General features: G+C 38.7%; 2 protein-coding genes across 2 annotated transcripts; one reads left to right on the top strand and one right to left on the bottom strand.

Moving 5' to 3' along the window:
* The first annotated feature begins 632 nt into the window (after positions 1-632).
* letmd1 (LETM1 domain containing 1) lies at positions 633-11,807 on the top strand. The gene is made up of 9 exons (XM_058409647.1): positions 633-778; positions 1,547-1,701; positions 1,827-1,942; positions 3,562-3,644; positions 4,332-4,518; positions 4,604-4,705; positions 6,656-6,808; positions 7,001-7,097; positions 10,620-11,807. Exons 1-9 carry the CDS (start codon positions 660-662, stop codon positions 10,691-10,693), a joined length of 1,086 nt encoding a protein of 361 aa, XP_058265630.1. The 5' UTR covers positions 633-659; the 3' UTR covers positions 10,694-11,807.
* Positions 11,808-12,821: 1,014 nt separating this feature from the next.
* On the bottom strand, positions 12,822-22,964 carry cd63 (CD63 molecule). Its single transcript, XM_058409648.1, has 8 exons — positions 22,820-22,964; positions 21,216-21,294; positions 16,056-16,235; positions 15,408-15,482; positions 15,220-15,312; positions 13,828-13,971; positions 13,603-13,686; positions 12,822-13,510 (listed from the first exon to the last, which is right to left on the bottom strand). The coding sequence occupies exons 2-8, from the start codon at positions 21,273-21,275 to the stop codon at positions 13,445-13,447; spliced, it is 702 nt and encodes a 233-aa protein (XP_058265631.1). The 5' UTR covers positions 21,276-21,294; positions 22,820-22,964; the 3' UTR covers positions 12,822-13,444.
* Positions 22,965-23,853: the final 889 nt, after the last annotated feature.

The following is a 23,853-nucleotide window of genomic DNA, read 5'->3' as shown; positions in this document are numbered from 1 at the left end:
ATTTGATCCATTGAATATTATGTTTCAGCCCTTATACAGCCTCAGAAGTAGTTTTATCTTGCTGTTAGGGAAATATACAAAGGGAAATATCAAATATCATAGCTAATCATGTAATAAAATGCTTACAATTTTTCGAAATAACAAGGTAAATAACAACAAAACGCAAACATAAATAAACATATATCCGAGCTTAGTTTTTATGAGTTTAATTTAGCTTATAAATAAATTTAAGAAAGAAAGAAAGAAAGAAAGAAAGAAAGAACCTGTAGCCTAAATGTCTAAAATACAATACATTTTAAGCTTATTGATGCAATTTAATTAAAAAATATATATATTTACTTATGATATACTTCCTCTGAATATAAAAAATCATTTAGTTATTAGAGGTATTTGTATGTTATATAATATTTCACAATACCTCTTACGTTATTTTTTTACCGTTAAATATATTTCTATAATAATTTTCTATAATAATTTCATTTTAAGCATTAATCAGGCTTAAAATTAAAATAATTTTTTTAAAGTATATAATAATAATAATAATAATAATAATAATAATAATAATAATAATAATACAATCGTGCTTCATGTACAGGCATTTTGGCCCCGCCCACACTCGGTACCACGCCCACTCCGGGTTGACAGCGGTTTTTCGCAAAATGGCGCTGTCCTATATGCGGGTGTGCGGCGGTGCTTCTATGACTTTTCTGTGCGGGATCCGGTACATGGGGCTCACCGCAGGGCTCTGTAGGCCTAAATTAGCCGCCACACAACTCAGGTAACACTTTGTTTAATTTCTCAGTAATCATGCACATGCTGTCGAGGCTGGAAAAGTCATGCTGCATGCTACTGACTGTATTTACAGGCCAGAGGCTGTCAGGACCAGGGGGCAGAGCCAGCAGAAAGGTCACTTAACATATAGATCCAACTTATTTATTTAGTCTCTTTCACTCTCTACTAACAGCTGATATTATAATGTCCCTACTATGGTCTTAAGGAAGGACAGAGGGCCAGTACTTTCGTCCATGCAAAAATTATTATGATTGTAGTTATTTAAGGTCTCTAAGGGATTTTGGATATTAGTTGGGAGTTATTTTAGGGCTGTAGTTTTCCTTTTCATCTCTAGGTACATAAAACCCTTCTAATAAATGAATCATGAGTGACATGCAGTCCAACTAGAAGTTCTTTAATGGTCATAACATCATTCATTCATCCTCAGTAACTGTTCAATATTGATAGATATAGATAGAGAGAAACTATCCTGGGAACGCTGCATGTGATCTGGGAATACACTCGGATCCATTGCAGGGCAACATGCATGCACATACACACACCTAGAGGTAATTTTAGAGTCTCCATGTTTTTGGAAGGTGGGAGAAAATCAGAGAACCCAAATGCAGACCATGAGGTAAAAATAAAAATCCCACACACACAGATAGATACCTGAATACGTGATCAAACCAGAGTCCCTGGAGGTGTGAGGCGACAAAGAAATATAACCTCAAAACTGGTGTGTTTATCGACTTTCTCATCTTCATCTCCACAGATTATGTTTAGTAAGGCAGTATTCGCCTTCTCAGGCGAGGTACGGCCTTGGCCAAAGCATCGCAGCAAGGTTGAAATGGGCAAACGAAAAGTACGAGAGATTTCTTCAGCGACGTTTCCCTAGATTTTTCATCCTCTATTCCACGTTTATGCGAGGTGAGCTTCTAAATGTGTTCCATTCAGCTCTTCTGAAAAAATCAGGGTTGTGCGTATGTTTGTTAAAATACTTACACTACATTTGGGAACATGTGTTTAGAGTTTCTCTGTGTATGTCCTTGAAGGATTTCGACTCTTCTTCGAGGATGCCCGAGAAGTTCATAGGATCAGAATTCGGATAATCAAAAACGGCATCGATCCCCGGAAGCTGCCTTACCGTGACATGGAGAAGCTCAGACAGGTGAGATCAGGAGTGAGTTAGGGTGTGTTTTTTAATTCATTATATCAAATTTGGAATCTATCTATCTATCTACACAAATAGTACTAGTGGTACAGATGTTTTGAATAATGACCAGAAAGGGTTTTGTGAAATTGTTTTAATAAAATATTGGTTATGTGTTATAGTCTTAGGATTTTTAAAAATATTTCCATACAATCTGAATTTCAGCTAACAGTGTTGTTACATTGCTGTCTAAAAGGACATTTCGCATTAAAGTTCATTTTATTAGAACAGTCTCAGTATTGACGTGCAGCACAGCGGATGAACGCTAGAGGGCGACATAGTACCGTTAACGCAATTTAAATGTAAGTGCAGTGTTAAAGTTAAATCTGCATACACACTGCTTACATTTTCTGCGTAACTCTTTCTAAAGAAAGTTACTTGCTTTTCGAAACTTGCAAGAAGGAGTGAATTAATGAGTATTTATTCATTTTATAGCTATATGGAACTAAAAATCTAGAGGAAAAAAGTACAGTTTTGTCACTGGGTTTGAACATCAGCCTGCTACTTTTAGCTGAATATGTATTTTGTCTTGGAAACATATGTGAGGAAAAACAGATCCTTCTTGTATAATTATGTTCTTTAAAATCTTACAAAGAAATCTGCATATGAAGTCAAGCAGACGTCTGCTTAAATGGTGTGTTCGTTACCATGTTTAGGTTTTAAAATTTAACTTTGATTATGTCAAGTTATCTTTATTCGTCACATATACATTACTGCACAGTGAAATTCTTTCTTTGCATCAGCCATGATGCAGCACCCCTGGAGCAGGGTGGGTTGGGGGCCTTGCTCAAGGGCCCAACTATGGCAGCTTGGTGGTGCTGGGGCGACCATTTTCTTCTTCTTCTTTCGGCTTTTCCCTTCAGGGGTGGCCACAGCAAATCATCTCTCTCCACCTATCCCCTATCTTCTGCATCCTGAACACCCACTAGCTTCATATCCTCATTTATTACATCCATATACCTCCTCTTTGGCCTTCCTCTTTGCCTCCTGCCTGGCAGCTCCATGTCCAGCATTCTCCTACCAATATACTCACTCTCCCTCCTCTGAACATGTCCAAACTATCTTAACCTGACCTCCCTAACTCTGTCCCCCAAACGTCCAACATGAGCCAACATGATGTACTCCTGTCCAAACGTGTCCCTCCCAAAGAGAACCTCAACATCTTCAGCTCTGCTACCTCCAGTTCTGACTCCTGTCTCTTTCTCAGTGACACTGCCTCTAAACCATACAGCATGGCCGGTCTCACCACCGTCTTGTGCACCTTCCCCTTGATTCTCGCTGATATTTTTCTATCACACACCTTTCTCCACCCATTCCAACTTTCTTCTTTACCTCTTTCCCACACTCTCCATCACTCTGGACTGTTGACTCCAAAGTACTTAAACTCGTGTACATAACGATTAGTTAATAAAAACTAGCTTGGATTTTTATAGGTTCAAAATTAAGAATTCATTACTAATTAATTGTGATTGCACTTAAAGGTGGTATTTTTAAACCTGTATTTGATGACTTGTCCTAGCTACAAGATTAATATAAATATATATAAATATATAATACACTCTTACTCGTTCTTTCAGTTCCACAGAGATATGATCAAAGCCATTCCTCTGGTGATCATCTCCATTCCTCCGTTTGCCAACTACCTAGTGTTTGTTTTAATGTGAGTATTGACTGAATTTACATTATTACACAATTAAATTGCATTAAACGGTTACAGAAGTGTGATAAGTACACCGAGGGTCATATGGTTTCACATTTTCACACATATTTTCCTCTTAGCATAGCAGCATATTCCGGATTTTATTCAAGTTCAAATGCTAAATTAGTAAAAGCTCATTTCAATTGCATTTGCCTGTGTGTGTTCACATCACATTGAGATCTGATTCAAATTCTGGTGCAAAACTTATATTTGCACCACATTTTCATGAAATACCCGTGTGGAGCGGATATGTCCAAATGAAAATGCAAAGTCGGTTTAACAGCTTCTCAGTACAGTTTATTTTCATGTTTAATCTCTCGAAATGAAAATGCTTTCCATTTCCACATCAAGCATTGTACCTAATTTTCCCAGAGGCCAAAAAAATGGAATTTGTGCCTGTTCGGTCATGTCTCACTCCACAGTGGTGGTTAATATGAAACTGATAACCAGCAGTTTCCAGTAAAGAAGAATTCCCTCTGTTTTAGGAAAATGACCTAGCACAGCACACGAGTTCGATGATTTTTCAGTACAGCGTGTCCCGTGGTGTTTTTTTCCTCTTATACTTTCCTCAGTCTTTTATCTCGATCTTTCCATTACCGTGTAATACCTTCCTCTCCGTCTGCACTCATTCTACTCCTCTCTTCCCAGGTACCTTTATCCTCGCCAGCTCCTGATACGACATTTCTGGACGCCGCAGCAGCTGCTGGAGTTCCGGGCGGTGTATCACGCACAGAGAGTGCAGCATCACCAGCCACTCCTCGGCGGATTGAAGACGACGGCATCGCACCTCGCACACGAACAACTGAAAAACCGACTTACTGAACTGTGCAGTAAAGTGAGTCCCTGTGTGGAGCTTTAATGCATTTCAATGACTGTGTGGAAAAACTAGTAAATATTAATATCTGCCCTTGTTGCCCCAGGTCCAGAGTGGTGCTCACCCTGTTGTGTCTGATCTTCACGCAGTGAGCACTTTATTCTCAGGCCCTCCACTGGGAATCAGAAGGATGGGTGCAGATCAGATGGTTAGTGGAAAATAAAATTTGATCTGAAATAAAGTATTATTTTCTGATATTTATGCCTTATATGAGTGCTACAGAAAGTATCTGTCTGATGTTCTGGGTTTTGATTGGTCAGAAGGTGTAGATTCGATTAAACAGCAGATCTGACAGTAGTTTAATGTCATTAAATTACAGGTTTATATTAACACGCTCATTCTATTACACTTATGTTACTGATTCCATGAAACAGCAGATTTACAGGGGATTATATGGTGAAAAACTTATAATTATAGAAGTGTGTTGTTGGTATAATGCCTTTTTCTGTAAGTTGATTTTATTTATTTATTTATAGCATTTATAGAATTAGTCTCCAGTATCAGTGCTTTGTTACAGTCAGATGTAAAGCTTCAGAACAGAGGAGGTTTTCTTACACAATAATAAGCTGTGACTTAATAATATTCATACTTAATTATATTTCCGTGAATTTTAATATAAATCCTATACATTATTATTTAGACTTGTAACAAATGTAACAAATCTCAGAGATCTGTATTTTTTTTATATCAGTCAAATGAAATAGAGTACATTTTATTTCAATTTTAGTGATCAGTGTAGAAGAGAATGATCATGATTCCTACACAAATATCTATCCATCCATCTTTCCATCTTTTGCCCATCCATCCATCCATCCATCTATCCATCCATCCATCCATCCATCCATCCATCCATCCATCTATCCATTCACCCTTCTGCCCATCCATCCATCCATCCATCCATTTATCCATTCACCCTTCTGCCCATCCATCCATCCATTTATCCATTCACCCTTCTGCCCATCCATCCATCCTTCCATCTATTCAGCCACTGATCTATCCATATATCCATCTATTCATCCATCTATCCGCCCTTCCATCCATCCACTGATCTATCCATATGTCCGTCTATATATCCATCCATCCATCCATCCATCCATCCATCTATTCATCCATTCATCTATTCATCCACTGATTTATCCATATATCCATCTATTCATCCACCCATCCATCCATCTACCCTCCTGCCTGTCCACCCATCCATCCATCCATCCATGCTTCTGCCCATCCATCCATCCATCCATCCATCCATTTGTCTGCCCATCCATCTATGAATGGCATTAATAATTAATTCAAATTAAAATATTTTGTTTATGTACACAATCATACACAGTACGACTTTCAGTGAAACATTTTTTCATGACCATCCTTGCATAAGAATATAAATAGAGTAAAATTAAAAAAAAAATCAAAAATAGAATTTAAAAATGAAATATTATAATATAAAATAGAATAATAAGGCAAGAAAATGAAATGGAATTTGCTGTATCATGAAAAACAAATAGACAAAATAAATTTAAATAGAATATAGACAGATAAAAAAAGAATATGGTGATGTAAATGATATGACTATAGCATTGTTATAAAGTTCAAAGTGTGTACAGTTTTAGTGCGCATAACATAACTAACTGGACATAATACAGCAAGTAAAATTCTATATTTTATTTATATATAAATATCTATATTCTAATATTGGTTATTCACGTTATATTTGTCTGCTGATGAATTCATTAGGAAACCTCGGTAGTGTTAGAGATCCAGGATGTCACGCCATGTGATGGTCATGGGGCAGACATCACGTCACCAGCAACCTTACACTGAATGACTAATGGGTGTTTTAGAGAACTGATTTAGAGTAGAAGTTAAAGTTTTACATGAAACTGTCATGACATGGGTTAGGGTTAGGGTTAGATCCTGTGTAGATCCAGTACAAATCTAAGACTAAGAGCTTTGACATTAGTTGTGTGACTTTGATAAAAATCTCTCAAATCATATGACTTGCCCCTGTAACCATAGCAATAGTGACATCACATCTTCAACCACTATCAAAGTTGAACCTCCTCACTACAGCTGAAATGTGCTTGCTGTTAATTATTTCCAGAGACACCTCTGCACGTTGCTCTTCTTAACGCCCCGCCTCCCGGCGTTCTGGATGAGCCAACGTTTAAATAGCCACGCCCTAGAGCTCATGCACCTGGATCGCGCCATCATCAACCTGGGCCTCCATCAGCTCTCTGACGTGGAGCTCAAAGAGGTGAGAGAGAGACTTGATTACATATCCATCGTTCATTTCTAACTGTTAAGGGTTCCGGGTTCTGATTGGTCAGAAGGTGTCGTAGGTTTATATTAATGCATTTATTGTAATATATTATCGATCACCTTGTTTTATTCCCAACTTAATGCACCACGTGCTCAAGTGTTTGGATCACGTGATCTATGTTTGCAGGCGTGTTATGTGAGAGGGCTGAACGTGGAGAGTCTGAGTCCAGCACAGTGCCGAGACTGGATGTCACAGTGGCTGCAGTTCTCAGTGCACCTTAAAGGTGAGAGATATGCACCAGCACCATCAAATATTCTGAGAAAGAGTAGTTACGTATTTGAATATCAGAGATGTCAGCATTTACGGTTTAGCCATAGCCTTTTAATCAGAATCAGAATAGGGCAAATGCCAGTATCTCTGATCTCTTCTTCGACCACTGCTCGCAACCTTGGGGTAGCCATGGACAATTAGCTGTCCTTTTCCTCCCATGTTGCTAATGTCACATGCTCATGTCGTTCTTTTCTGTACAACCTCAGAAGGATTCAGCTATTTTTATCCACACAAGCTGCTCAGGTGCTTGTTGCAAATCTCTACAGTCGGGTCTACCTCTCAGTTCTCCCACATCACCCCACTGCTGCATTCCTCCACTGGCTTCTGGTAGCTGAATCAGATTCAAAACACTGACGCTTGCCTACAAAACCAAGAATGGACCAACTACCTCTCACCTCAAAGCTTCTTATTACTCCTCACACTGCACCTCGCTCCCTCAGATCTTCTAGCACTGCTCAACTAATCCCACCATCTCTCAGGGTAACAGGCAGGTATACATCTAGACTCTTCTCTGTTCTGGCACCGAGGTGGTGGAATGAACTTCCCCTAGACGTCCAAACAGCTGAGTCACTGACCGTCTTTAAACAACGGATGAAGACCTACCTCTTCCTGAAGCACTTAAACTAGTCCTTTTTTTAGATGGTGTCCTAAGTCTGTGATCTATTGAACCAGTATTAATGTATTAATTTATAGAGATAGAAAATAACTACACATTTAATTTACAAACAATAATATATGGATAGAAATTAAATAAAATCCACAATATACAGATTATGTGGCAGGTTATAGGCAATGGTGGCAAGAAAAACTACCTGAGATAATATGAGGAAGGAACCTTGAGAGGAACCAGGCTCAGAAGGGAACTTCATCCTCATTAGGGTGACACTGGGCAGTAAATAAGGTAAAAGTTCATAATGTCCTTTCATCAACAGTTTATAGTCACGATGAATTGTGCAACCAAGAGCTCTTGAGGAACTAATAGGTCAGTGAGGTTCCTGAGTTCATGAATGACTGAGCACTAATTGCTTCCTTCCGAAAGCTGACCGATGCAATGGCAGTTCAATAATGGTGAGATAGTCTCCTAGTGGTTCTATCTACAGCAGCCTCCTAGGTCACAGGCTGTCCACACAGATCTATCCCCAGCAGCAGTAAGTGTCAAGACTCCAACCAGGGGTTAGAGCATCTGGATGGATCAGGCATGTCCGGGAAGAAGAAGCTGTCACACTGGAAACTCAGAACACTGGGAGCTCAGGAGTGGGACGTATCACTCAACAGAGAGAGAAATAATAAAATGTTCTATATCATCTGCCAGATGGGAGGAGTTAAAAAAGGTGGTGTCCAGGGTGTGAGGGGTCTGTGGTGATTTTTTTCCTGCCCGTTTCTTAGTTCTTGTGTAGTCATGGAGAGTGGGCAGAGGAACACCAATGATTTTTTTTTTTTTTTTTACTGTTTGCTTTATGACTGGTTGTTACAACCATAAAGCCAAGCCAGTCCACTAAAGAGGACAGAAAGCAGGATGTGAAGCAGCTGTTTACTTTCACTTTGCCCCACTGAGTAGGTGTAGTTTGCATTGCTGTGTGGATAAACCCTTCAGTAATAAATGTGCAGCAAAGTGCACCCTGCACTGTCACTTCTATACATTTAGAGCAAGTGTTTTTCATTTCAAAGTTTACATCATTATCATTTATCATTCCTCTGCGTTATTAATATAGTCAGTATAATAGGGACATGGACCAGACAATATGTTCAGTTTATAACAGCTTTATAAAGTACATTTCTTTAACTCAGCTGCTATATTCCGTTTTTCTTTTTTGTTCCTCTTAGGACTTTTGTGTTAGCAGTATTGGTATCTATAAATGACAACTCATTACACACACACACACACCCCCCACATGAGCAATCTGGAAATTCTTATACGTCCCCCTGCCGTCCCAAAAAATGAACTCGAAAACAAAAGACTGGTAAAGGTAATTTAGAGAGAAGGGGGATTTCAGTATTAGGCTTAGTGGTTAGTACACTGCACAGGGTTGGGGGTTTGAGTCTCGCCTCCATCCTGAGTGTGGTGTTGTTCTCTCCGTGCTTAGGGGGTTTCCACCAGTTTCCTCCTCCAGAGTCCAGAGAAATGTAGGCTGATTGGCCTTTCTGGTTAGCTTTTCTGTAGGCTGATTGGCCTTTCTGAATTATCTTCAGTGTGTGTGTGTAAGTGTGTCTGTGTGTGTGTGAGATTGTGCCATTTGCCGACTGGTTGGTTCCCCCTCCAGGATGTCCCTCACCTTCTACCACGAGTCCCCTGGCATAGACTACAGGTTTCCTGCAACTCTGTGTATAATAAGCACTACAGAAAATGGATGGATGGATGGATGGGCAAATGGATGGAAGCATGAGTAGATAGATAGTCAGATGGATGGATGGATGGGCAGATAGACAGGCAGATGGATGGATGGATGGATAGGCAGATGGATGGATGGATGAAGGGGCAGATAGATAGGTGGATGGATGGATCGATAGATGGATGGCTGGATGGATGGATTGATCGATCAATCGATAGATGGATGGATGAATGGATGGATGGGCAGATGGATGGATGGATGGATGGATGGATTGATCGATCGATTGATAAATGGATTGATAGATGGATGGATGTGCAGATAGACAGGCGGATGGATGGATGGATGGGCAGATAGACAGGCGGATGGATGGATGGGTTGATCGATGGATCGATGGATGGATGGATGGATGGGCAGATAGACAGGCAGATGGATGGATGGGCAGATGGATGGATGGATCGGCAGATAGATATGCGGATGGATGGATGAATGGATGGATGGTTGGATAGGCAAATAGATATGAGGATGGATGGATGGATGGATGGACAGATAGGTGGATGGATGGATGGATGGATGAGTAGATAGATAGTCAGATGGATGGATAGATGGAACTCATCTATTTATTTATGTATTATAGGTATATAAGGTAGGTATGGTTTGTGAATGCGATTGTATTTGTTATTCTATTTTCTGATGTTATTTTGTTTTGCACTTCTCAGTCACAGTAAAAATGTAATAATTTTTATACTCTGAATTTTTATACTCCTGTGAAGCTGCTTTGAATTAATGTCCGTTGTTTTAAAACACACAACAAATAAAATTGAATTGAATTGTTTCAGATTATGACTTTTTCACTTTGTGACTTTGTACTTTAACTAATTTCCCCCCAGCAGAATCATCCATCTTGTGAAAGTTTCAAATGTATTATTCTTGAACTTGCACTAGTATGCTTCTTCATTTTGACACAGGAAGTAGAAGACCCCTGAGCGTACATCATGCACCCATTGCAGTGTCAGATTGCATCATTTTCCATTGCAACACACTTGCACCCCCACCCACCCAACCACACACACACATACAAGCTCTACTTACATCGTTTATAACAGAGTTAACACCTTTGTTCTTCTTCCCTTAATTCCTCTGTGCAGAATCCGAGACCTCGCTGTATTTGCATGGTATGATGCTGCTGACGGTGAACTACCAGAACCTTCCGCACAGCTGATCAGACCCTGCGATCTTCCCATCAAAGGATCAGGAGTAAAGCATATAAAAACTTCTGACCGGGAGGGGAAAAAACAAAGGGAGTGAACCACTGCTGTTATCAGAGACTTACCAGAACAGTATCAGGATCATACAGCACAGCTCCTCAAAGACAGTGTTGAGTGACTTTGAGAGGGAATGATAGTAATCTCCTACTTATTTTCTTGTTTACTTGAGCGAACTGATTAAAAAGATGGGTGGGAATCGTGATGAACGCAAGGAAAACAATACCTTGCGTCCTATCAGACGTCTGTAAATGGAACAATTGGATCCATTCCACATTTACACACAACTTTAAGCCTCAGAAACACTAAGAGGTCTCGTGATTATATTATAAAATGATTATAAACAACGTCTCTAAGAACGGATGGGTTAACAATGAGTGCAGTTCTGTGCTCGTATGGTTTGGAAGTTTAGTCTTGTGCTTTTCTGCCTTTTTGTTTAATTTACATACAATCTATACTCCAAAACCTTGATGGAATTGTACTGTAAAACAGTATTCAGGGTTGCCAGTTTTGTCAAAAATCTACCAGCCAAAAACAACCCAAAAACATAATCAATAAAACGTCTAGTCTATAACTGATTATTATGAAGCGACATCATGCAGTACATTTGCAATAAACTGGTATTAAAGCCAGTTTTCTTAAGTCAGCGTAATAATCTGAGCCTTTTATAAGAAAGAAGTCTATGATAGCCTCTGCCGGTTAAAAGCTGATGAATATACAGGGTTTATTCACAGCTGATTACGTTTATTTGTGCCTCCAGAAACCATTCGGCTATAGTGCAGTGTGAAATGTAAGAATAACAGAACAGGTTATTTTCTCTCAATTTGGCCTGCAGTCACTGATCTCTGTAAATGTGCCTTGATGTTATAATGACATGTCACCAATGACCACTGCTATATAAAGAGATTTTTTATTTCACGTACGAAATATGTGAAGTGTGTGTGTGTGTGTTCGTGTGTTTTGCTGTTGCTTGGTGCAAACAAGGTAACAAAAGTGACACATTGTGATGTTTTCACTTCCTTGCTTTCTCAACACATAAAAATACAGAGCTTGTAAGTCTTTACAAGGTTCGAACACGTATTTTGTAGCAGGATGGATCCAAAAACACTGAAAACACAAGCAGAGCACATGAACATTAGCAGTCTTTGCTTGCTTACTTATTATGATTTTTCTTTTTTATTTTATTTATATTTTTGTAATTACCCATGACACTGAGTTTATTTAGATTTATATCACTGGTTTACATTAGTAATATGAATATATTTTTAAGTAATATTAATATATTATATTAATATTAATATATTATAATATATATTTATATTATTTTTTTTATACCGCAGCGCTATTAAATTATTCACAATTTCTGATTGATTAATTTTCAGCAACTGAATAATTGATTTCTATTAATACGTTTCTATTAATACGTTTTATTTATTTATTTAGCAATTATTTGTCACATGCACAGCTATACACAGTAGGACGTGTGAAATGGAGCTTGTCAGAAAAATAGAATCAAAATAGAATGAAAATGAGGCTAAAATTAGAATTTAACTATACAGGTAGGAAAGGGTGTGTGTATATGTGTTGGATAAGGAATTATTCACAGGGACTTGTATTTTGGATGCCCCACTTAATCCAAATTATTTAACAAAATAAAACAAAGTCTGAAGTGTCGGTAAAATCAGAGGAAAGTTAAATGATTCAGGAATATCTTCAGGAATTAACTAAAACACTACAGGGCTGGGATAGGCTCCAGCAGATCCCCAGGACCCTAATTAGGAATAAAGCAGGTATAGAAAATGGATGGAAACCACTACAGGATATGATGTTATTGGAAAATAATCAACTCTGAGGTAGTTATCAGTAAGTCCGCTTAGCGTCGGGCCATATTATACTTCAATGTTGAGTATTTGTTGTAGTTTTTTATTCTTTACCTAATTAAGGAGCAGGAACTGCAGAGAAACTAATAGAGGTGTGAATGTACCAGAAGAAAGCATCATTAGTCTGACCACAGCACAGCACGAGTTTCCGGTTTTATTCGACTTCTTAGTCAGGTCCTGAGCTACTATTGCATAACACAGTGGCTTATTTATTTATTTATTTATTTATTTATTTATTTACATGAATGCTTCATCATTGAATTCTTGTGACAAACAAAATGGTCATTTTTGTTCTGATTCAAACTCATGGAATAATATAAGACAATAAGGTAACGTGTGGAAAAAATACAGCTCTCTAGAAATGATTTACAATGCTTCACTTATTAGTGAAATTCTATTCAAACCGCTTCCAAATCGTCGATGTGTGAAAACGTCTGTAAATCGAGGCCAAAACCCGACACCGGTATTTTGGGTGGAAACTTTATTTACTTTAAGGTTTATTCGTTGCTCATTCCAAAGTCCGTAAAGCATTTCGCCTTTAAAAAGTGGATAATAAAATACACAAGATGTGGGAGTATAAAAGTACAATCTCCAACTAAAAGAAGAAGTCTGTGAAGAAGTTTGTGACTAAAGTACAAATATATGAGACTTAATAAAGAAAAAGACAGACAGTAATCCAGCTTTTTCTCACCATCTAAGATTAAAAAACAAGATTTCATTTTGCATATAGGTACATATTTTTTTTTACTGGCTACAGGAAGACATTTACAAATCTGAAGTGTTTAACTGGAGTGTAAAAAGTGATTCCTCTGAAGTTTGACCACGGGATCACATCACCTCGTAGCCTTTACGGATCCCCCTCATCAGCGTACAGGCGAACACAATACCCAAGATCTAAAGCAGCACAAATGAGAAGGCGAGAGATGAGGAGGAGTAAACAGGAATAGGTTGGATGGCAGTGTAAAAGAAAAAAAAATGTGTCTTACCTCAATGAAGGCAATGACGAGAGCTGCTACTCCAACCCAGAGAATGTTCTTCTTGAGGAAGTTCTCCAGAATAGACCCACAACCCTACAGTGCAACAAGCCAGTGTCCTTGTTATTACACATCCAGGTGGCAAAAGACCAGAAATGTTGGTTGATAAAAAGAGAACCATCTTTTTAAAACTTTTTTTTTTGGCTCCCGGGAACGCAGGGCTTCTTCTGCTCTTACCTCGATGTAGATAATGGTGCTATTATTCATGGCTCCGTTTCCACAGTTCGTTGTTTTGTTCTTGCAGCACGAGTCCGGGACGGAGTTTTGGACGCCCTTGAAGCCCACCCAGTCGCTAGAGTTCACTGCTCCACAGCATTTCAGCTACACACATACACACAGGAGAAAATGATCCTGAATGACAAATTAGACCAGGAATAAACACACTTAGGGGTGTGGCATTATGGGCAAATAATCAACGACAGGTCCCAAGCAGATTTTACTGGGATGTTGATTATTTTCCAATAACTGCATGTCCTGAACTGTTTTGTTTCTCTTACGACCACAACAGTTTCTATTTTTACAATAGTATTAAAAACAGAAGAGACACATCATCCTTTTATCTGTTTCTAGTTAAGAGTCCAAGCCCCAAGTGCAAAGCTTTTCCTGGTTGCTAAACATCCTCCAAAACTCAGAACTGGGCATCTACGTGTATAAACTTTAGGTTTTTACACTTGCATCCATATAATTAACTCCACCCAGCATGTAGTCTTTTGTTAGTATATCGATTTCTCAAATTGTGTTGCTATGGCGATGCAATCCATCACTCCAGACAAAAAGGAAGTAAGGGATTAGGGAATTTAATAGAAATAATTTTAAATGTAAGTCTAATATTAATCTTGAGCTTTTGTACTATATTTCCTATGTTCTGTAAAGCTACTTTGTTCCTCCATATGGCTCAGATATCGCTCAGAGTTCACATGTAACATGATGTAATATCACCCATGCAACAATTACACCTTTTACACCACAGTGTGACCTTTCAGATGGCATTTGTACTGAAACCACATTAAGAGGTTGTGTATCCAGCGTGTCTGCACATTTTAGTGTCTGCACTATTATTAGTCGCTGCATGCAGCTATACTCTACAGCTATGTGTCTTCAGCTATATTCAGTTACATCTGATGTCCACGGGCAGATTTGCTCCTGTTTTTACTTCCTATAAACAGTCCTTTCCTAAGGTTATTAACACGAAAAAATGTGCAGATTGTCTGTGACTGAGAAACCATAAAATGCAAAGTCTTCAAAAACAATTCCAAAACACTTTCGCTCATGGAAATGAAAGTTAACGCTTTAGCTTTCGATGGCTACACAGCATCTTCATAATGTTCAATAAATGTCCCCTCTTTACACCAATAATTACAATCCCTGTATACGCTGTTACTATAGAAACGGACGAGCGCATTAACATAAACCTCTGGATACATCTGCTATTACATCATACTAATCAACAGCCAATCAGAATCGAGCATACGGGAGCACTGCGTTATAAAACGAGGAATTCAGAAATTCCCGATGCTAATCAAAGCTTACGACTGATGTGTGTTAATAATGTCCATGTGCAGGACAAACCTGTTCCTGTACGTTGTCCAATTCTTTCTGAACCTCCGGTTGTGAGTAGTTTTTGATCGCTTCCTTCAGGCCGTCGTCCACCAGATTGGTCAGCTGGATGAAAAGACAAGACACAATACATTTTTTACCCTTGATTTGAGGAAATGGACGGCTACAAACCACCGGGACTGTATAGTGTCAAATCTCACCTTGCTTCTCAAGACATATGCAGCGATGGCTATTCCGATTTCCACGATGAAGATGATGGAGAGCAGGATGACAAACTGAGGAGAAATGACGAATCAGAAACAGGTTTTATTTCACAATAAATAAATAAATAAATGAGAGAGAGAGAGAGAAGAATTTTTAAAAATGTAAACATAGAAGTTCCTAAGAGTTCACTGTATTCTCAGCAATGTGTTCAATGAAGCAAGAAATCTAAACAAGTATCCAGTTGGACCTGTTAGTTTGGGATACTTAGGACTTCTTATGTTCATTGGAAACCTGCACTGGAAAAAAAAAAAATATCTATCTATATATATATATATCTTTAAAATTTCCCCCCCAAAAAATCGTTAAAAGCTAATGAATTCTTCATTATATGATGAAGATTTCAACACTATCCGGTCCATAGCACTAAAAATTATCATGCAGCAAAAAAGACATTATATTGTTTTGAATCAAAGTCTCTAAAATGCTTAAAATTAATTTTTTTTATTTACAATGTTCAAATTCAGATATAACAATAATAATAATAATAAATTCATTAAAAAATACGTCTGAGCTACCCTGTTTTTTCTTTTGTGTTTCTATACTGAATTATAGTATACAGGTCTGATAGGTGCTTCCTGCCTTACCGTAGTGACCATGCAGTAGTTCTCTTTCCACGCTCCACAGCAGCCGCAGAAGGCGATGAAGAAGATCACGACTCCTACCACGATGATCACGATGGGGGATGCATTACTGGCCACCTGCTTAATCATGGTCATGTTGGTCTGCGCCAAAATGCCCACTATGATGAGAGCCAGGCCACATAGCTAGACAGAGAAGTCACAGAGAAACATATTAGAAAAGCCAGGCTTTTCATTTCCTACACACAAAGCCTCAACATGCAGTCTCACTTCATGTTCCGATATTTCTGATCGCTTGAAAAATGTTCGGTTCGAACAAAAGTTGTTCATCGCACCTAGCGAATTCTGATCTGTCATCTCATATTCATTAGATTTTGAATCTGTATGTCTTCATTCTATAGCAAAAAGGAAAGAACGGTGTTCCAATACTTTTGGACGGGACTTCAAGAGTGAGTAACCTGGTGCTGGTTTTATCCTCATAATAAATACAGATTTACAGAGGGACGATATTTACGGCTGTTGTAGTGAACGAGTAACAATCAAGTCGTTTGTAAAGACCGGTCACAGCAGGACAATCCACAAACTCTTCACAGCATGCATCGTGAACTACGAACATGGCCGCTATGGACTACAGTCCCCAGAAAACACAACTCATTTCCTCGTTTACAGCTAGTCCTCGTCACCCAGCTACGTTTTTTCCATATCTGTGGTCAATCAACCACATGCACATTTCACAGACTTTATAAGACACTTTTCGCACACAGTTCTCGTCTAACTTATGTTCACGTTTATTAAACAACTTCAGCGCTTCAACCCCGTTAATAGCCAGCCCCCTGAGCATTACGCCATAAACTAACATTATAATCTAAAGTAACTAGTAAACAGAACCATCTTGTTCTTTTAATAACCTTGGTGCTTTAGGATTATTTATATCTGAAATGACAGCAAGACCCTCTTACAGAAAAGTCCCACAAAACACACAAACAATGTTTTACATTTAGAATTTACACGTGTGTTTTAGACACTTCTCATTTTATGTCACACATTTGTTCCGTTGATTCATTATATACTTTCCAAAGTGACACAACACGGTACAAATGAACACGATCACACATTGCACCCTCACCTAATCTCACATTAATCACAGTCATATGACTGTGGGTGAAATGTACGGATGTATGGTTTTTGCGTACGGGCCTTGCATGCTCGTACACGTCACACGCTCCACTGAACTGAAGGAGGATGAAGGACACTCGCGCTGATCTGCTGATATTTTTTGCTCTAACTTTCCTAATGCCTGTATTTGCTAAAGGTGTCGTGTTTATGAAGGGCATCATGTCAGACTGTAGGCAAATATACAGGAGGTAATCAGGAAAACTCTACCTAACACACCTTGGTGCACATTTACAACACAGCGAGAAGGCTGTAAAAGCTAAATACACACATCTAAAGTCTGTAAACAAACTAGACGCAGTTCCTTGTTTACCAGATAAAACTAGTATGAAGTACACAACTTAGCATTATACTTGGCAGTATACTTGGCATTTCTATAATCAGCCATAACATTAAAACCAGTGTGCTGCAGTATCTGGCACCACAGATCCTTTATGTCCTGTAAGTTGTACCTATCGATTTCTGTCCAGGACATCCCATAGATACTTTTTTGTGTCTAGGAAATTGAGGTCTAGGAAATTTTGTTGGTCAACACCAACTCTCTGCTGAAAGTTTTCACAGCTATGAAGAAATACTGTTGTTATGAAAGCGTGTACTTGGTCTGCAACAATGTTGATATGCATCATAGTAACAGCCACATTAAGGTTCCCCAGCAGAATATTGACCAGAGCATCACACTGCCTCTGCCCACTTGCCTTCTTTCCACTTTCCACCTCCAGCATCCTGGGTTCGAGTCTCGCTCCCACTCACTGTGTGTGCATGTTCTCCCCATGCTTGGTTGGTTCTCTCCGGGTGCTCTGGTTTCCTCCCACAGTCCAAAGACATGCTACTAGGCTGATTGGAGTCTCTAAATTGCCCGTAGTGTGTGTGATTGAATGTGTATGTGTGTGCCCTGCGATGGGTTGGTACTCCGTCCAGGGTGTATCCTGCCTTTATGCCCGATGATGCTTGAGATGGGTACAGGCTCCCCGTGACCCGAGGATAGATCGGATAAGTGGTACATACAATGAAATGAAATTACTTCCGCAAGAATGACAACTGTAAAACAAGTTTCTTCCTGTTTTCACTTATTTGGTAATGACTGTTAACGACTTACATGATAACAGTCCTTCATCAAACTACTTTCTCTCTTCAAGACCAAATAAAAATATGCAGCTTCTTAGTCACAGAGATGCTGCAAAGTACAAAACTACTAAAATGCTGCTACTGGTTGTGCTGATACGCTCAACCACAGAGTAAAAACCCACACACAGCCTTGCGAAAGTGACTGTGTTTCTGATGCACCAAACCAAATACCCAGTGGTAGACCTATGTTTAGTTCCTTTTCTAATACCGGGGCTGAGAAATAGCAACAGCCAGGATACCTGTATAACAGTCTACCTACAAAGTGGCCTAAATGGTAGGTTTACTTAAAAAAATATTTATCATTAATTCTACATTAACCTTGACGTGTGAACACAGACGGAAAACAAACACAGGGTACTGCCAGTGGTCTGCATTCTCCGAGTTCACATCCTCATTCCTGGCCACACAGGGTAACACCAGTGTAAATATTTAAGTGCTGAATTACTGACAGGAGGTCGCAGATGGAGGCAGAGCTCCTGGATTCCAGCTTACTCCACTTTGCCTCCACTTCAGCTTCCAGAGCTGTGGGGTTTTCCATTTTTCCAGGCTTTTCTTTTTCTTTTTTTGCTGGCCAGACTACTGATTACAGTCGGCGGAAAAATGTTGATCCTCACATGACATGCTCACATGATCCTGTTAGAACACCTCAGGAAACTTAGTCAGAAGGTTACATCACACCCGTGATCAGGAGAGCTCTGGGAAAAATCGTAATTTCCCTTATAATATATTGGGCATTTTTCCAAATCTTGTACGATCCGTAGATTCACAAACGGGAATAAAATGTCTGGCATACAGAAGAACGGGAAGGATACGTTTCCTAGTCATAATAAAATGAATAAAATAGCTATTCTGAACTTGAGGTCAGTTTAGAAACTATGACTGCTCCCTTTAAAATGTCAGACACAGGATATCGTCAAGACCACAAAAACCCAGAGGAAGTTCAAACCATGGTTTTATACATGTTGGGAAGCTTATGCTTTTTTTCCTGTACGTCTCAGTCAGCTGACTTGTTCCCACACAAATGACCACTATATTAATCTGAGCATTATCCTTCTTTGGACAAATCTGTAGGGGTTGAAACCATGTGCTTATGCACTATATACGTTTAAAAAAATCATCCTGGTGTACTAATCTGACATTTTGGGTAGCATCATGGAATAAACTGGTGGAGAAACTATGCCAGTGATTGGGGAGGAGATTAAAGATGAAATATGATTGGCTCTTACGTTTTTCCACTGTTTCAGTGACTCAGTTTTCTGCTGTCCAACATGCCATAATTAGAAATTATATTAGAAAATTACAAATTAGAACATTTTTACTCTCTCCAAGTTACCGAGGGTCAGTTTCACCCCTGATCAGTGCATTATAAACAAAACATCACTATTATTTTGTGACCAACAATCTGCAGATTTAAGCATGTGTTAAGTGGCCGTTAAGTAGAACCGCTTGAAGGCTACATCGGTATCTTTGAACTACACTTGCAGTGGTCAGTTTTGTGATCAGGTCTCCATCTCCACTATTGAGCATTTCATGGCTTTAAGAAGGAATTAGTGTTAAATCTATGAACTTAGAAATCACCCTGAGTTGCACAAAAGCTCCTGGGTACACAACCCCACTTGACTATAAACTGTTTATATTATTTATAACCACACTCTCTGGTGTCACTCAGTTGAGGATGAAGATCCACTCAAGGTTTCGCAGAGAGTTTTTTCCTGCTACCATTTCCTCAGGCTTGCTCATTAGTGATAAGCTAAGTTAATTAGCCTTTATTTGTCACATATATATTACTGCACAGTGAATTTTTCTTCTTTGCATATCCCATCCTTAGGGTCAAAGTGCAGGGTCAGCCATGATACAGTGGTGGGTGAGGGGCCATGCCCAAGGGCCCAACAATGGCAGCTTGGTGGTGCTGGGGCTTAAACCCTGATCTTCCAGTCAACAACATAGAGCCGTAACCATTTGAGCTACCACCGCACAGCCAGAGAAATATAACTCAAAACTATGTCATTTCTATTCTGTATTTCTGTAACGCTGCTTTGAGATGGAGTTTGTTGTTAAAAGTGCTACACAAAAACAACTGAATTGATCTGAATAGCATCACATGCTGTTGTTTGGAAGTTGTGATGCATTGTTTAGCCTGTAACTTAAGCAGTACTTCCTTCTAAAGTTGGAACAAGTTGAACGAGCTCTGTTTAGTGTCCGAAAAAAAGACACTGACCGAAGGTAATCAAACTCATTCCTAAATCCAAGTCGTCCAACTTACTTACTTACTTACAGAATGTAAACATGTGAGCCATGTAATAGTGTCGATAATCATAGGTGTAACACTAACTAACACTAAATCATTAACAGACACCGTGGCATATTTTCCATTTGTGTTCCTCTTCGGCAATTTTGAGGTCTGACTGCATGAATCTAGATAGCTATTTCAACACAGATTACACAGAGACACTTCTTGCTAAATGTGTACATGAGGACAAAAAAAAAAAACCTAAGCTGAGTTTTCCTTCAACAAGTCTGTACAACATTTCACCTTCAATCACAGTTATCCAACTACTTAACTAAATTAAGATAGAAATGAAAGTGTGCGTGGAGTATTTTTCCAGGAATTAGTGATGACAAACTACAGTATTATTTCAGTCATCTGGGTTAAAGATATCACAGGAGGCGCATTCATTCATCCATCTGGATAACCGAATGGGTGGTGACAAACTTACACAGAACTGACTGTGTCAACATTTTCACAGCAGTTACACTCCTAAAAAGGGTGTGAAGCAATATAACTGTATGAATCAGTCGGAAAATAAAAAGGAAGCGTCAGTAGCGATGAATACAACCGGATCCTGTAGTTGTGGACTGAAAACTTACCCAGAAGATAAAGTTGAAGAAAAAAACCAGGAACTTCACGCATTTCATTCCTCCCTCCATCCTGCTTGATATTTTGATTCTGAAAAAAAGGAAAAAAATATATATATAAACAAAAATCTGTCTTCATGGTAGCTGTGTGATATCTGTACATTTTCAACCTAGTGGATAATTGTTGTGTAACTACAAAAGCCCTCACCAAACAAAAGATAGTCCAGTGACTGGCTGTTCAGTTTAGGATCTGTATTCATAACAAGAAGACTACGATCTAAAATCAACAAAAATGCCAGACAGCAATGTTCAGGATTTGAGGATTTGCAAGACCTTTTAATCCTGAACTGTTTGGATTAGATTTTGCTTCAGTTGTAAGCCATTTTGGATCCAAAGCACGTACAAAGTGGAATTTGCACTAATTCATTACGTTACGCCCAGTCCTGCTTAATAAGCATCACTCAGCCTTCATGAGTAATCCCATTAGTCCATTAAAAATAATCAGCTTTACATTGTGACTAATGGGAAGATCTCTGATCTAGAGAACAAATACAGTAGACTGAAACAGGTCCTGGGTAGGTGGAGCATTTATGTTTAGAGAAAGAAAGCTGTATGTCCAATGTAAACAGATGTCTAACACACCTATATTTACACCACACAACACACCTACAAGTATATCTAAGTACCTGATGGTGTTTTTCTTTCGTGTAAAATCTTTCAAGAACCCAAACACTAAAATTTCGCCTAATAAACCGAACTGAATAATTCTACACACAAACGCGTTTCAGTGACGACTGATTCGGTTCAACTGAATCGGTTCATCTTGAAGTGAATCAATATCACTATTGTACACACTGTAAATCATAATTCGACCCTGAATACAGCTTGACCGCTCTTAAGACTTGCTTATCTCCATAATCTGCTGTTATTTCCCCATGAATTCAAGTGCATTAGATGAAAAACAGGATACGAGTTCAGTGAACACGTGTATTTAACTCTTTCCCCCCAACGTTATGAACATGGGCGTTTCTTTCCTCTTTAACGTGAACTCACATATGACATATGGCATGTTATAATATGGTGAAGTGGAATGTCTGAAACAAAATCTATCTTATATTCGGACCCTTAATTAGTTTCACTGTTAATAATGATATTAAGGGTTAAAAGGGAGGTCTGTAGTTCCTCCATCTTAAAACAATCTAGTAGACCTTCGGGAAAAAACCCCAGGTTCACTAACAAAGTTCGGCTCAAAATGCGACTGAAAGTTTTATCTTTAACTCGTACAACCAGTTTATCTAAGACATTATTGTCCTTTTTTTGGAAAAATAGCTAATAAAAAAATTGTTAATAAAAATACAAACAAAAGAAAAAGAGGTAAAAGTGCTCGATACAACACAAAAATCATAACGTCTCTATTCACACCTAAACAATACAAATACAAATTCGTTTTTAAAACCTAAATTAATACCAAGAATAAAAACCCACAACTTTTATTTCTTCACGGAAAACAGCCGCTCACGAACGAGCGCAAATTATTCCCGAAAAGACGACAAGCCTTCGTTAAAATATCCGCCTTATGTCCATACAGGCTAAAACACAGGGATGTAAACACTTACCCTAACGCGTTATAAAGTTGTTATGAAGCAGTGAACGATTATAGAGAACCTTCCGCTTTCTCGCGCTGCTTTAAAATGGTCACTCACTCCACCCTCCACCAACATTTACAAAATCATGCTCATGTCGTCATTTACTGTTTGCTTAGTCATTAACTTGGACTTCACTAGGGCAAGGCAGTCAGAAAATGGACATGTTTTAAATGAGATATCACTTAGTGTTCATTTATTTACACACACACACACACACACACACATATATATATATAAAATCTATCTCTTATATTTGACACCACACACTGAGAAAAGATGGTACCTGCCTTTTAAGGACCATATCATGGCACATATCTATACCAAGGAACAAAGAAATACAGTAAAATGTTTGACAGTGACTACTACTTTCACTTCTGGTATCATTAACCTGAACAGTAATAAATAAACTAGACATTTCTAAAGAAAATGTTATTGTTGCTGTTATTGGCCGTGGTAAAACTCATCCCTGAGCGGACAGACAAGGTGCCAATACTTTTGGAGGCGAGTGGTCAGTAAGGGCGACAAAAATTTTGGATGCAAGGGGGTAGATAAGATGCCAGTACTATTAGAGACATGTGTACCAATACTTTTGGTGAATACTTCCATGTTGCCTGTATTTGTGTTGTCGTGTCTGGGTGGATTTCATCTGGGTTCTCTAGTTTCCTTCTAGGTAGGTGGGCTGTGCTTTATTGTGGCTGTACTTCATGTGTGTGTGTGTGTGTGTGTGTGTGATGGACCGCCATCCTATCCAGGATTTTATTTCCTCCTCACACAGTGTGTTTTCCAAGGATAGGCTCAGGAGTGTATTAATGCATCACACATATAATTTGTTTTAGGTAAAAAGAAGCTATAAAGATCATCGTATGCAATATGTGATTCCTGATCCTTGGCCATTTGTTGTTTTCTGTAAATGATTCTAAATAAAATCTCATAAAAAAGAAAAAAAAATACAGAGGAAAAAGTCAATGATTAAAACCATATCATCTTCATCGTAGTCATCGCTT

The sequence above is a fragment of the Hemibagrus wyckioides genome, linkage group LG15, assembly GCF_019097595.1.
Source record: "Hemibagrus wyckioides isolate EC202008001 linkage group LG15, SWU_Hwy_1.0, whole genome shotgun sequence".
In the NCBI taxonomy this organism is placed as follows: Eukaryota; Metazoa; Chordata; class Actinopteri; order Siluriformes; family Bagridae; genus Hemibagrus; species Hemibagrus wyckioides.
This window is presented reverse-complemented; position numbering and strand designations above follow the sequence as displayed.

What these genes read in the sequence shown, in the direction of transcription:
- cd63 (XM_058409648.1), bottom strand. Translation starts at nt 21,275, where the DNA reads ATGGAGGGAGGAATGAAATGCGTGAAGTTCCTGGTTTTTTTCTTCAAC. An exon ending in TCTTCAACTTTATCTTCTGG is followed by an intron (nt 16,236 to 21,215) that starts GTAAGTTTTCAG and finishes TTCTCTGTCTAG; the next exon opens with CTATGTGGCCTGGCTCTCAT. An exon ending in GCACCATTATCTACATCGAG is followed by an intron (nt 13,687 to 13,827) that starts GTAAGAGCAGAA and finishes GTTGCACTGTAG; the next exon opens with GGTTGTGGGTCTATTCTGGA.
- letmd1 (XM_058409647.1), top strand. Translation starts at nt 660, where the DNA reads ATGGCGCTGTCCTATATGCGGGTGTGCGGCGGTGCTTCTATGACTTTT. An exon ending in CTGACGTGGAGCTCAAAGAG is followed by an intron (nt 6,809 to 7,000) that starts GTGAGAGAGAGA and finishes CTATGTTTGCAG; the next exon opens with GCGTGTTATGTGAGAGGGCT. An exon ending in GTTCTCAGTGCACCTTAAAG is followed by an intron (nt 7,098 to 10,619) that starts GTGAGAGATATG and finishes TCCTCTGTGCAG; the next exon opens with AATCCGAGACCTCGCTGTAT.